Source organism: Rhinolophus sinicus, chromosome 1, assembly GCF_057876585.1.
Source record: "Rhinolophus sinicus isolate RSI-liver-muscle chromosome 1, RSI-T2T, whole genome shotgun sequence".
Lineage (NCBI taxonomy): Eukaryota > Metazoa > Chordata > Mammalia > Chiroptera > Rhinolophidae > Rhinolophus > Rhinolophus sinicus.
The window spans coordinates 141,938,937-141,954,372 of NC_142501.1; the positions used below are offsets into that span (position 1 = coordinate 141,938,937).

Here is a 15,436-nt window from a genome sequence, read left to right on the forward strand (position 1 = left end):
TCCTCTCTTCTTTGTCATCTTTATCATCAACTACCTTCTTTCTTAGATTTTTCACTTCTTCCTCTATCTCAAACCTTAATGTCATCAGTGGTACCCAAATGTATCCCCAAATTATGTCCCACTGGGTGGTAGTCTATACCAATTCACACCCATTGTATTTGTCACTTTTCCCCATAGTGCCACCATTCCTGTCCTGTATTAACAAAAATGTTGAATCAAAAAAACTTAGAAGGGATGAAGTGTAAGAGTAAGTAATGATACAATGACATTTATTATGACCTACTTGAGTCACATTTAACTGATTACAAAACAGATATGGGATGGTTTACAGTATTAAAACATTTACTAACGACAATTCAAGTCTTCTTATTTTCACAACTAAAACTAATAGTAGTACCACTTGGATAACTTCAGAATATTCATTAGCTTTGAGGAGCACTCAAAGAATAAAAACAAAAATCTTAACACTATGTACACAGTATTACCACACTGAAATGAAAGAAAGGGACTATTCTTAATTATTGGCATACAGATGGTCTTGGCACGTCATCATCAGTAATCTTATCTCCTCCTACAGGGGGCATGAATATATGCATCCTATATTCATTCACTCTTTAGTTCAACAAACAGTTCAGCAACTACTTTATGGTAAATGTGAGCTTTTATTTCCATTGGGAATTTCCAATTTCAAGCTTGGAACTCAAGGATGTTACCATATGAAACCAGCTGTAGCTAACTTATTGTACAAAAGAATATACTATTTTATTTTAAAGATTCATGGCAGAACATTCACAACTTAATCTCTAATACATAACTGGACAAATCAATGAGCTAATTTAACCCTAATTTAATGGGTTTTTCATTAATAAAATATAAATTACAATTTACTCTAGTAATAACATGGTTGTATGCATTGAATCAAATCCCTTCTACACTGTACTCAGCTGGTTCAAAGACATAGTCTCTGTCTAGAAGTAAACATTCTGCTCTTTAGGTCAGTAATTTATTGCAGGATAATAAACAGAAAATACTTTGAGGCCATTTTAAGACAAATCAATGTAAGTTTTTAATCTTGTGCAGTTTTAGCTGCACAGTAATGAGAAGAGACTGTAACAGCTAACTTCAATATTTTTACCTCTTAAGGCTTAAAATTAAATCTAAGCCTACATAACAAACATATCTGAACACAATTCAACAAGAAATTTAATCCAATATTTCTTACTTTCCATTACATTTATCAATCAGTAAAAAGTTCAAATCAATATATACATATGTATCTAGAACATATTTATCATGTGTTCATTAACATTTAGTGCAAAAACTTAATGCCATAAATGGGATGAGTACCATATTTAAAAAAATACTAAATTCCAACTACTGTACAACTATCTGGATGAAGCCAGAGGGAGACAAATTTGGGTTGATTAAAGGACTCAACCCAAATTAAAGGAATCTTGAAGCTACCTCAACATACAATGGCTGAAATTAGGACAGCAGTGGCCTGAAAAACAACATGAGCTAGTAGCAAAACTTCAGACAGACCTCAGTTCTTATGTTTTGAGTCTATTTTTCTCATTATATTATAAAAGAGAAAGGGCTAGAGGAGTTAATAAAACAACGATTTCAAAGATTAAACGAAATAATGCCTAAAATAGTGCCTAAAACAGAGCCAGGACTATGCAATCACTTTGAAGCCATACATAGACTATAGAGGAAAACAATTTTATTGAGACCACCTAAGTGCACAACTTCATGATTTTTAGTATATTCAGAGTTGTGCAACCATCAACACAATCTAATGTTTGACCATTTTGTCATCTCAAAAAGAAACCATGTAGCCATCAGTAGTCACTCACCATTCCTCTGCACACCCTAGGCAACTACCAATTTATTGTTATCTATGGATTTGCTTCTTCCAATATTTCATATAAATAAAATCACACAATGTGTGGCCTTTAGTGTCTGACTTCTTTCTATTAGCATGATGCTTTCAAAGTTCATCTATCTTGTACATGTCAGTACTTCATTTTTATAACCAAATAATATTACATGATATGGATATGCCACACTTATTTATCCACTCATTGATGGACATTTAGGTCATTTCCACTTTTTAGCTATTATGAATGTGATGGTATAAACATTTTTGTACAAGTTGTATGGACATGTTTTTCATTTCTATTGGGTATATACCTAGAAGAATTGCTAGGTCATAAGGTAGCTAGCTCTACATTTACCATTTTAACCAAACTATTTCCCAAAATATCTCCACCATTTTCCATCCCCACAAGCAATGTATGAGAATTTCAATTTATAAAGGTAATTTAAGTGTCAATGCTACCATATTTTAAATTGATGTTACAGAGCAAAGCCAGTAGACGACTTCAAGAATGGCTTCTTAGGGTGGTAGTCATTGGTTAATGCTACCGTTTTCCCCCGAAAATAAGACCTAGCTAGACAATCAGGTCTAATGCATCTTTTGGAGCAAAAATTAATATAACACCTGGTATTATATTAATTATATTATATTGTATAAGACTTAGTCTTATATTATAGTAAAATAAGACCGGGTCTTATATTAATTTTTGCTCCAAAAGACATGTTAGAGCTGATTGTGCGGCTAGGTCTTATTTTTTGAGAAACACGATAGCTAGCATTTCCAGAGTACTTAACTTTATGCAGGCACTGTTCTAAGTATTATAGTTCATTAAATCTCAGGTAGCATCAATTATTCAGTACACCATTATTTTACACACCCCTTAAGAAAAAGACTCTCCCAAATTACGACACGCCATCCATTGAAAGATATAACCTGATTTCAGAGGTGTTAAAAAATATGAAAAAAATGTTTCACAGACTTACTGAAACATAGTTCTTGACATGGATTACCTTCTTTAATCTTTACAATCCTATGAGAGGACTTTACAGATGAGGAAACTGAGATAACCAGTTAGACAGCTTGCCCCAAATCACAAAGCCATTTAAATGGCAGAAGAAAAGATTTAAACTCTGATTGATTCTTCTTGTTCTTGGTAGTCATTTTAACCGTTTCAGAGATTTTGCCCTTACTCCTTCCTCATCAGGATCATGAAAGTAGAGCACAGTGGGCTTTATGAGATCTGCGTTCTATTTAACCTCTAGCCTAAGTACCCTCATTTATTAGGATTATTTTAAAGTCTGATTCAGAAAAGGCATATACAATACTTAGCACAAAACAAGTGACAGCTGCTACTATCATTATTTAACAGTAAAAGTGTAGCTTGAAAGCAGTCTTGAGGTCTTTTCTTTATTTCTTCCTCATTTCCATTAAAAAAAAAAATTAGGCTATAAGGTCATCCGGATCTCTAAACATTTTTTAAGTCTTCTTTTCTTAAATTCATGGTATTCAACAAAGTCCTCTCAAGTGACTATTCATTTTAATGATAATATTGACAACCTAGATTGAATCCAGTGGACAGAAACCAGGATGAGAATGAAAATTCAGTCACAGATATAAGATGAAGGCTTAACAGTGGACATGTCTAAGTAGTCATATTGAAAAATTGTTTTTGGTTTTTGTACTTTACTGTATAACTCACTCAAATTTCTAAAACAAACACAAACTACTTTTATAACAGGAAAAAAATGAAAACAAAAATCAACCAGGCTTAAAAGAGAAACAAATAAAATGCCCACAATGGCCGAACGGATAAATAAAATGTGGTGTGGAACAGTGGAATGCTATTTAGCTTTTAAAAAGCAATGAAATTCTGACATGTGCTATAACATGGATGAACTTTTAAGACATTACGCCAAAGGAAATAAGCCTAATACAAAAGGAAAATATTGTATGATTCAACTTAAATGAGGTACCCTAGAGTAGTCACATTCATAGAAAGTAAGACAGTGGTTACCAGGAACTGGGGGCATGACATAACAGGGAGTTACTACTTAATAGAAAAAATGAAAAAGTTCTGGAAATGGATGGTGGTGATGGTTGCACAACAATGTAAATGTAATTAATGCCATTGATGTGTACACTTAGAGTTGGTTAAAATAGTAAATTTTATTTTATGTATATTTTACCACTAATAAAAAAACACACAACAGGCTTATCAGAAAATAGATGTACATAAGCAACAGAATAATAGTACCTAAACTGGCAGACGGCCCAAACTCACCCTGGAACTTCCATTACCATGTCTATTCTTAAATGGGAACAACCAATAGACTGAATGAGTGAATTCCAGAACACATCCTGAGTAAGTACTATCATATGTTCAAGGGACATTATACTGTTAGGAGCCACATAAAATACAAAGGTCCTTCACCTCAGAAGCATAAAAGCAAGTGAAAGATACACACCCCAAATAATATAATACATTAATTGGTACTGTATTTGTTTTGGTACATGTAAATTATATAAAATGCTATCGAGAGAGTAGAGGGAGAAACAATTTGATAGGCATAGCTTAATGGAGAAAGTAATACTTTACATAGACATCAAAAGAAAAGTTGAATTTTAAATAATGAGGACTATGATTCAAGTGAAAATGACAGAAAAGTGTGAAAGAATAATCATCTACAAATAGCAAATAATCTAGGCTGCCAAATGAGACCCAAGTTGCAGGTGAGGGTAGTAGAAGATTAGAATGGAAAAGAAGACTAGGGTCAGGTTGTAACAGGTTTTAAATGCAAAGAATGAATAGGAGTGGCGAAGATGATGAGTGATTAAATAATAGGCAAAACAGGGAAGTGACAAAATTGAAAGCCTAAATTAAAGTGGTGATGATAGCAAAAGTAAAGACAATGGAAGCTATTTAGTAAAAAAAATAAGTTTAGATTAGTTAGTTCCCCTCCTATACACCATGCTAGAGCATTTCATTTCCTCTTTTAACATTCATCACAGTTGCAATTATTTGTTCTTTTTTTTTCCCCCTGCTACAATGTGAGCTCCATGAAAGCAACGGCAGTGAAAGTCTTATTTATTGCTATATTGGCACAGAGTACTCAAATAATTGTTAAAGAAATTTAGAATACACTCTTCCCTTAAAAAAAAAACAAAAAAACTTCTTTGAGGAAAGTAAGAATTTGTATAAGGGTTTTCTACATCTGGGAACACTGCAAGTTTTTCCAGACCTAGAATTTAAGCCATTGTCAGATGCATATCCGATTCCTGTCTAGAGCTGTTACTAGCTGCCTCTGATTAAGATTGCTTTTCATTATAATTCCAAAAGCAAATCATCTGCCATTACCTGAATTCTTGTCCACATTAAATTAACACAGCCAATAATAACTCAAAATAAACCAAAAAAAAAACTGTAATGTTAATAAACACTAAAATATATATTAATTAAATGGGCCAAGAAATATATTTTAGAAGTTCATGCACAAAAATAGGTTTACAATACCTTAGGGGGATTAAATGGATATGTTTCTGGTATTTTTATCTCTAGTTGATATCTTCCTCCTAGAAAATGGGGAAAACAAAGTTAAGAATGCGGCTCATCTCTAACATGTAAATCCAAATACAGTGGCTTTTCAAAACACGTACTATTTTATATTCAATTATAACAAATTTATTTTAAAGCTAACACCCAAAAAAGGAAATAGTTAAAAGCACTAGTTTTCAATTTAAAGGTTATTTAAAGAATACAGAATACTCATTTTATGCAACTGTATTAGCTTATTAGTGAATAGGGCTAGAAATAGATGAATACATTAAGTCTAGATAATCCAATGCCAAAGACTTCACTGAGACAATTAAGTAATACAGGTCCTGTCTCCTTGTTTCCTCTAGTTCACAGGAAAAAATGGAAAGAAAACAAAAAAAGAAACAAAGAAAAACAGAAAGGCAGGGAGGTATACATGCACAGACAGTATTAAAAAAAAAGGATATACAGATTATGCCATAAACTGAAAAAATCTACTTCTAGCTGGTTCTCTCAAATGCAAAAATGTCCCAATCTTTTAACTTGTGCCCTAAATTAAATGCCAAATACTTCTAGTTAAAATAAAATTCAACAATAAGGCAAGAGGTAGGCATAAAAACAAAAAACTATCCTCTGCCTCTAAATGGGTATAAAAAAAAATGGAAAACTTTACAAAGAGGTTGTTCTCATCAGTAACATATAAACAGCAGGCAACATTCTTGAGCAAGTAGCAGCTAAATACATTATAGTTTTAAAAGTTTATCTCACTTCCCACACCTGGTGTGAGGACAACTGCTTCTCAGGAAATTCTGAAGGGGGAAACCTCTGCATCAGATGAGAGGCTGGATCTGAATCTTAACTCTAAGGAACCTTCCTAAGATTTTATGATCCATTAACAGAATAGTCACTATTCCAAAATACAGCAAATAAAACTGTGCTACGGGAATATTTACACATGAAACTATGCCTGGGATTTGTTTCAAAATAATCAAGGTTATAGACCAGATCAAAGATTGGCCATGAGTTGACAGTTACTAAAGCTGGCTGTTGAGCACATGGAGAATTCATTATATCATTTGTATTTTTCTATATATATCTGAAAATTTCCATAATGAAAAGTAAAATAAAATAAGAAGTGTACTAAGAGCAATATTAACGTCAAAATTCCATACATTCAACTCTCAGTATATCCTGAATTCTCTCAAATCCTCCTCCTCCATTGTTAGGAATAGATGAATGTGGATCAGGAGAAAAACAAAACAATTCACTTGGTACCACTTTCTTTAAGCCCTTTTTAGTTCCAATTCTTTTTTTGCTAATTCTTTTTAATAGAATCCCATAGTGATTAATGCATGAGTTGAACTGAATGCCTGAATCACAGGACATATGGCAGCAGTGAAATAAAGTAGTCAAAACAAAAGGAACAAAAAATAAGACAGGTAAGTCCAAAAAAATTTTGTGAGTATAGAGATAACTGTTTATGTTCAGTTATAAATGCTAGCTTCAAATATAGGTATAATAAATTTGGCCTGAAAAATATGTAGGTTATTTTCCTTCCTAAGAACCTTACTTTTTTATGATTAAATTACAGATTAGTGTCTCTATATATGTTCTTCCTCCTTGGAGAGCCCAGATATATTGCTGAACTCTAGAGTACCCCAAATCCTATTTCTGCATATGATATGACAGCATTAATATGCTATTAATATGCTGTCTTGCATTATTAACTGATAACTTTCAATATACAATCACCACAGCATTAGTTGATCTATACCAGATCAACACAACTAAGGGAGCTTTATAACTGCATTATTCGTATTTCAACACCTTTCGCTATAAAACATTTACTTCTTGAATAGCTTTTATTATTAAAAATTTATAATCTTTAAATTTAACTTAATATAAAGGGAAGATAGGGGAAGGGATGACATTTTTGAAAATATCAACAATAATTCCATAAATTCAAAACAACTCTTAGGAAGAAGGCTCAAGAACTAAACTGTTCCCTCTCCACTGACCTACAAAGGCAAAACAAGAGAACTGAGTTAAGTAATGTGCAATTTTTAAATAACAGTAATTTTTCCATGGGTATTCTACTTTTCAATCTGAATACTTTTAACACTACATAAAATAGCTGCCTCATTACTTAATGATGGTTATAAACAATTTAATATTGCACATGTAAACTTGTACCTTAGCTATTAAACTGAGATTGAAAAAACAATCCTTGAAAACTAGCAAGAGCCCTGCAATAAATATTATCAAAATATTTTATCCATGTTTATATTTCAAAAACAAGTGGCTAAGTTTATGCCCTTGAATGGTGCTTTTCCTAAACAAAGTGAACGTCTCTTTAAAAGTTTTATGATAAAAAAGAATACAATTAAGTTAATCTCAAATATACACATATCCAAAAAGCATATTAAAACTAATCTTATGAAACATTAATGTCTCATCTAGTGGCAGCAGCAGAAACAAGCACTTAAAAATGACCAAACTTGTTTCTAATTGAAATATATGGTATATTTATAACTTAATAATAGTCTACAAATAACTAAATATTCCAATTTTTAAAAATTTATCTACCTTTCTTAAGGGCTGCCAAGAAGGTAATGAACATTTTGTCTATCTAATGTAGTTCAGGAGGTGCCTTATTTATATGTATCAATTTGCTGGAAGAGCTCTAGAATGATAATGCTACTGCCCTACTGTCTTTTAAAATACATCTAAACAACCTAAAAAAGTAATTCAAGAATATTTATAATGCCTGCCTTCAGGAAGAAGCTATTACAGTCATCCCTCAATATCTGCAGGGGATTGGTTCCAGGACACCCCTCCTCCCCGCCAATACCAAAATCCGCAGATGCTCAAGTTCCTTCTGTAAAATGGCGTAATATTTGCATGTAATCTATGCACATCCTCCCTTGTACTTTAAATCAACTCTATATTACTTATAATACCTAATACAATGTAAATGCTATATAAATAGCTGTTATACTGTACTGTTTAGGGAATGATGACAAGAAAAAAGTAGGAACATGTTCAGTACAGACACAAACATCGTAGGTCTAGCTACATAGTACATGTCAGCAAGAACATAACATTTTCCTGACTATTTTTATCTGAGATTGACTGAATCTATAGATGCTGAACCTGGAGTTGGAGGGCTGACTGTATATCATTACATACAGTATCCTGTCTTAACAAGAACTTGATTTTTGTAAAATAATTAAAGATCTATTATCCATATAATGATTGTCAAAAGGACTAAATGAAGAGCTTCTATGAAAGCAACCAGAGGAGGCCTGGTATATGGGAAATAATATGTAATATACAATATTAAATGATGGCTCATAAATAAAATTTTATCCTTTAAGGTCTGGTAGGATATACTAAAGACATTCTAGGGTCTTTAAAATTTGAATAAAAACAAAAATATTCTAGAATATTGGATTCTTCTGAAAATTTTGGGGTAATTATTCATTACAGAAATACAGAACCACCATGTTCAAAGAATACATAACTATCACTTCTAATATTCAGTCAATCCTGATTTATTCAAAAGCAGAAAGAGATGAGAAACAGGCTTTGAAGTCAAAGGCTGAGACTGAAATCCCAGCTGTGCTACTTAGAAGTTTGACCTTGGACAAGTTACTTAAATTCTCTGAGCTGAAGTTTCTTTACCTATGAAAGAGTGATAACTGCACTTACCTCATAAGATTTGTGGTAAGAATTGAATTGAGAAAATACATGTAAAGCTCTAATAAATAAAAGCTCAATAAATGCTACTACTACAAATTGGTACGTGATTTCTATTAAATATTTGAATGACTACTATATTCAAGAAACTTGGTTATACTATATAACCCAAATTTATAATATTCATTAGTAAAGATATGCTTAATGAGGAAATAAAAAGCTATAAAGCTTCTTCCTGTAGCCTACCATCCAATTCCATGGTCTAAAGCAGCTATAGACTTAGTTTGTGAACATGAAGTTCAGCAAAGCTGCCTCCTTTCTTTTCTATGTCTTCAAATTATCACTCAAAGCTTTTCTGAATAAAGAAAATTAAATATTTGGAATACAGCCTGTATAAAGACATATGAGTGAATGAAATGCTAAATAACAAACAAGGGAGAGGAACTTTTTTAAAAACACAAATATTTTATCAGTCAGAAATTTAAGGACGGCTTGTTATATTAATAGATACTACATGAAGGGCACCTGAGAGGGTATAGTCCATATAAGTTAGAGGCTTAACATATAGATGTTTTACACTATTAAATTCTAATCTATGTAATTTGTAACTCAGCACTAGTAAATCTATTTTGGGGAAAGAGAAAAATTAGCTAAAATTCAGTAAGAAAAATCAGTCTAGATAAGTATCTATATTATTTAAAAATTGCTGTATAACCTAAGCCAAATGAAGGTACCTTCCATGTAATTGATAATAAATAGATGCTTAAGATTATTCTGACTTAATGTTTCAGACAAGTTCTAATATGCACAATATTTTGATACAGAAAAAAGTACTTGCCTTCATATGGTGTGTCTGGAGGTCCTGCTATTTCTCCTCTTAATTCTGTAAAATTCTCATCTACAAGATCTACTTTAATTTGATTTTTGCTCGTCTTAAAAATAAACAGAAAATAAATGTTAGTTATATCAGCAAGAAAAAAACCTATTATAAAGTATTACCTATAAAAAATTCTGAAACCCCCTCTTTCATTAGCTTGGATACCTGCTCTAGTAAAAATAATCGCCTGTGTTTTTCTAGGACTTAATTAGCCAGTTTTAAGAATATTTTAAACAAAAAAACTAACAAATTTTCACTTCAATGTTTTTAATGAAATAAAACCACTTTCAAAAAAAAGTACAATGGCTTGTTGACTTTTTAGGAATGTTTAGAGAAAAACAGCAGACACCTATTTTATATTTGCCAACTTCATGTATGTTAGGTCCAAATGTGATAAATCTATTCATCTGTAGATGAATGCTACAATACTATTTCCCCAGGCTACATGGGTTCTATCCATCTAAACAGAAAATTCAGGGTCATGAAAAGCCATTTATAAGCTCTCACTTGAAATAAGCACAACTCTAGATGTTTAGGTTAACTGAAATACCACACCATCCACTCTAATGGTGAAAGCTCTAAGTATCTAATTAATTTCCCTTACCATAAAAATTCCTGAAGCCTAAAGGCCTCATTAGAATCTTCTAATACCTTCTTCAATTTGTTTTTCTGCTTAGTTTACCTTCAATGGCAAGAATTTACTTTCAAAACAGATTTCTACTTTAAATTTATAGACATCTATTTTGCATTTTACACTTCCCAAAGTGCTTTCGTATCTACAGTATCACTTCATTTCTCTCAATCTGTTCAGTCAACAGTGATTCAGAAAACCTTCCAGTAGGATTTACATCAACATTCACAAGTACCTGTCTGATAATGGGTTGTCCACTTACATTTTCTGACCTATACTAGTATCTCACTGGTTTATATTCCTAATACAGCAAATCCTCCCCTTTTCTCAATTTAAAATATAAATTAACATACAACTTATGTTTTAAATTTTTGGTTAGAATTTCATATTTTTACCTAAGCAACACAACCCTTATGAAAGAAAGCCTCACAAGATTTCAAGAGTAAATTTTTGCCTTTGAACCCACCTTCTTAAACTTGCTTATTGAATGCAAGTGTGTTAAACAAGGTCCTTGGCTTTTTCCTCCAACCCCCAACAGAAGATACCATTTTTATACACCGAACAGTTTTAGTAAGAATGTTAAATATAGAAAAAACACAACTTAAAACCCAAATTTTAAAGATTTCATATGACTCCTAATTAAGCTTAACTTAAAAAAAAAAAAGAACATAGGATTAAAATACTTTATGCATTCTAAAATTAAACCTTCTAATTAGTATTGGCTTATTTCATAACTTTTTTACACTTAGGATTAAAGTATTTCATTATTTGCCTGAATTTTACCCCAAATTAAAATTAACTATAAACATGCATAATGGGAAATTTCTTCCTGTGCCCTAAAAATGTCACTATCATCCTTGGTATTTGTGGCACAAGATACAATGTACAATTTTAGCAATGGTAAAATACTTTGTCGAGTAGGCACAGGAATGAATAATGTTAATATGAAATCGGAGGCATCAGACTTTCACCGATCAATTTTAGGAGCCACAAATGTTAACTACAGACTTCCATTTCTTTCCTAAGATTTCTAAGTAAAACAAGAGTAATCAGATCTTGCAAATCAACAATGCTTTCAAAGTTGCCTATAGTTTCCCACAATACACCCTTCCTAAATAGAAGTAAAAAAAAAAGAAAAAAAGAAAATGTCAGGTTACTAAAAGGACAGGATTAGATTCAAGTTTGGGGGAAGGGAGGAAGAGGTAACAAATCAGAAAAGCTGCCTTCTAGATTGCTCCCAACTGTCTGGTTAGTAAAATGCTAAATAAACAATTATTAATTTTTATACCTCTGTCCTTATTTTTGTCCTCATTACCCTCAAATTATAATTCAGAGAAAAAGGGGTCTTTTTTCACTCTAGAGAAAGAACACCATTAGTGTATGAAAATTTTATTAAATCAATTCAAGAAAATACAATCACCATGATAAAACCCATTATAAAGAAACCCCGGGGCACAGGAAGCAGAAGCTTGAGTCTGGCGCCTTAGACCACTGGACCACCCTGACAAGCACAGATGATAACCCATTAAAAAGAGCATTCTATATGGTTTAGAGTAGGGTCTTTATCTGCAGATAACCACAGATAAAAAGAAAATGGAAGTTAAAGACAAAGATATTTCACAGCTTAATTTTTCTATTACACAACTATCCTTTATTATGCACAGTTTAATTCAAATATCAAGTTATTCCACAACCCAAAACTCCACAATCCCAGTGTCCACTACAAACTAACTTAAAATCCCACTTATGACTCAGGAACTGTAAGGAAGACATGGAAAATGGCAAAAGACAACTATCAAAAAACACATGGCCTTTGGAGTCAGACAGATGTGAGCTGAATCCTACTTTGCCACTTACCTGGGCGTTAATTCAGGTTAAGTCACTTAACATCTCTCAATTTTATTATTGTAAAATGAGAATACATATCTCAGAATTAAATGAGAATCTTCTGGATAGAAGTAGCATAGTTACCCTTCCCCTAACAATGTTAACTACAAAAACCTTTGATCTCAAAGGGCTTTGTTTTTTTATAAAACGTATATAAAATTTTATAAAATGTATTCAGTTCTGTTTCCAGTCTAAGAATGGAAATGTAATTTCTAAAAACAAATAACAAAACAATATGTTATTCATTTTAATGACTGCAACAACCAGGAGGTCAAGGATTTTGATTGACACCTTGAAGAACTGCGTTATCATTGCACTACATGTTTTGTGAGGAAAGCTGCAAAGTTGCTTTTGTATACTTTCTTCTCCCAACTCAGCTAAACACACAGTGGGACCTCTGGTAGTCATGATTTTTTTGATGTTCCCTTGTGGCACCAATGCATTTCTAACACATAAAAGGAAAAGACATAAACAGAAGCTACAGTTCCTAGTAAACATTTGTTTTAAATAAACTATTTTGTTAAGATATACATAAAGTATGCAAAATGGCACACAATACTGAAGCTAATTTCGATGTGGTAAATAAATGAGCATTATTGCTAATAAACAACAGTGGAGAATTTAAAGCAATTCTAATAGATTCCCAAGGCCAAGTCTCCTGGTGAATCGATATTATCATCACAAAATTCTTTCAAATAATTCCTGGGGTCTACTATATGCCAGAAAGCAACTTCAAGTGTTAAGGAACAAAATTAAGTTCCTGCCCAGTTGGAGTTTACATTCCAGAAGGAAAAATTGAAAATTGAGATTTTATCATATAAGCACTAAGTATAAAGTATTTTACGTTTAACCTGTTTAAAACTTACTGTATGACCTCAAGCCAATTAACCATTCTGCATGTTTCATCCTCTGTCAACTGGGGATTATAATACCGTGTTTCCCCGAAAATAAGACTTAACTAGAAAATAAGCCCTAGCATGATTTTTCAGGATGACATCCCCTGAACATAAGCCCTCATGCATCTTTTGGAGCAAAAATTAATGTAAGACCCAGTCTTATTTTCGGGGAAACACGGTAGTACATACCACATACAGCTTCATAGAGGAATTTAATGAATTAACAGTGGCAGAACAATGTCCACCATACAGTAAATGCTCAATGTACAGTAGCCACTTCAACTTTAATAATGTTGGAGCAGAAAACTTCCACCCAAAGCAAATACTGTATTTTTTTAAAGGATAATTTATCACATTAGTTTCACTTCTAATTATTCTGGAAAATTTGTTCTAAAACAAAATTTAAATTCAAATTTCAGATAAGACAAATGTAATTCTAAATGACACCCAAAGTTATAGATAACTCTCATATGCTATAAAGAAATTACTGATCTGATTTCTTAGTCAAATCACAACTACCAAAATTTAGTCATTGTTCATCGTTATCATGCAAATAAATGTGAAATTCAATTCTTAATTTTTTGGAAATGAGGCTTACAAGGTATAACAGTTGTCATTATTTTCTCATAATTTAAAATAAATGACTTATCTTTCTCCTGCTATTCTAAGGCCCGAGAAATAGGAAAGATTCCACCTTCTAGCAGTTTAAAAAAAAAAAAAAAAAATCCTGAAGCTTGGGGTATGTCACATTCAGAGCAGGGTTGACATGGAAACTAAGAGACTAGAAGGCCAATGGGAAACTGAAGCAGCGGGGACACATTTATGCTTCTTACTAACTATAAGTTCTAGACCAGTGTTGCCAAGTAGAAATATAATGTAAACCACAAATATACTTTAAAATCTTGTTGTAATCACATTAACACATAAAATGAAACAAATTAACCTTAATAATATATTAATCTCCAAAATATAAAAAATTATATATTTTAAAAATATATTTGGAGGATTGTTATGGGAGAAAGACGGGAAATATGAAGGATGTGCTAATGAGTATGGGGATTCTTTGGGGGGGGTGATGAAATGTTCTGGAATTAGTCATGACAGTTGCACAACCTTATGAATATACTAAAACCCATCAAATTTAAAATAAAAAATAATTTTTAAAAACTTGAAAAACAAGTCACATGCAGCTAGTGGCTACAGGATTGGACAATGACTCTCTAGAGAACCAAGAAATAATAGCCTTTCCAACTACAGTAACAGTGTAACATTAAAATTTTACTTTCTAAACTTTTGTCATCACACTTCACACAATCTACAATGCAGAATAATTAACATTCTGAACATAGTGACTCCATAAATATTTACTGAGTACCTACTATTTTGCAAGGCAAATAGGTACCATTGGTAAAATGATCACTCAGAAATGTTCTCTAACCTACGCTATCCCCATAAATGGAACTTTCATCCTAAGGTACTAAACAATGAATTATAAAAATTTTAAATGAAGTATAAGATACCACGAGAGTAATAATTTAAGAGGGAATCTGGAGGGTAAGAAGAGGCTTCCCTAAGGAATCTATCTTTAAAAGATTTAACTAGGTAAAGTCTATGACAGTATTTTAGGCAGAAAGTCCATCCTGTGTAAAATAGAAGCAAAGAAGGGCTTCACATGTTTAAGAATTGAAAAGCCACCAATGTGACTAGAGTACAAAGAATAAAAGAGCAGAAATGAGGTAGGGAAAGTTGGCAAAAGCCAGATTACTTAGGGTTATGAAGAATAATGAGCAACATTTAAAGTTGTGACATGACAATCAGATTTGGGTCTTTACAACCTGGCTATAATGAGGGAAAAATGCCTGGAGGGAGATTAAAAAAGATACAGAGAGAAAGGTTAGTAATCCAGTGAGAGTGATTAGAAAGTCCATTGAGATGAGATGAAGAGAAATAGATGAATTAAGAAAGACAGGAGGTAAAATTTACAGGATTTAGTTATTGTATACTAAAAATGCATGATCCTAAGGAGGGAACAAGG

General features: G+C 32.2%; 1 protein-coding gene across 3 annotated transcripts in view; it reads right to left on the bottom strand.

Annotated features, from left to right (window-relative positions):
- Positions 1 to 15,436, bottom strand: part of UBE2K (ubiquitin conjugating enzyme E2 K) — a 52,563-nt gene that overhangs the window by 13,475 nt on the left and 23,652 nt on the right. For 2 of the 3 annotated variants that reach the window (XM_019751921.3, XM_074324573.2), the window contains exons 2-3: positions 9,949 to 10,042; positions 5,391 to 5,449 (exon numbers count right to left, since the gene is read on the bottom strand). In XM_019751921.3, coding sequence (XP_019607480.1) covers positions 5,391 to 5,449; positions 9,949 to 10,042 — 153 coding nt within the window. Of the gene's footprint in view, positions 1 to 5,390; positions 5,450 to 9,948; positions 10,043 to 11,906; positions 11,975 to 15,436 lie in introns of all 3 variants that reach the window. The other variant, XM_019751922.3, reaches the window with a different exon arrangement.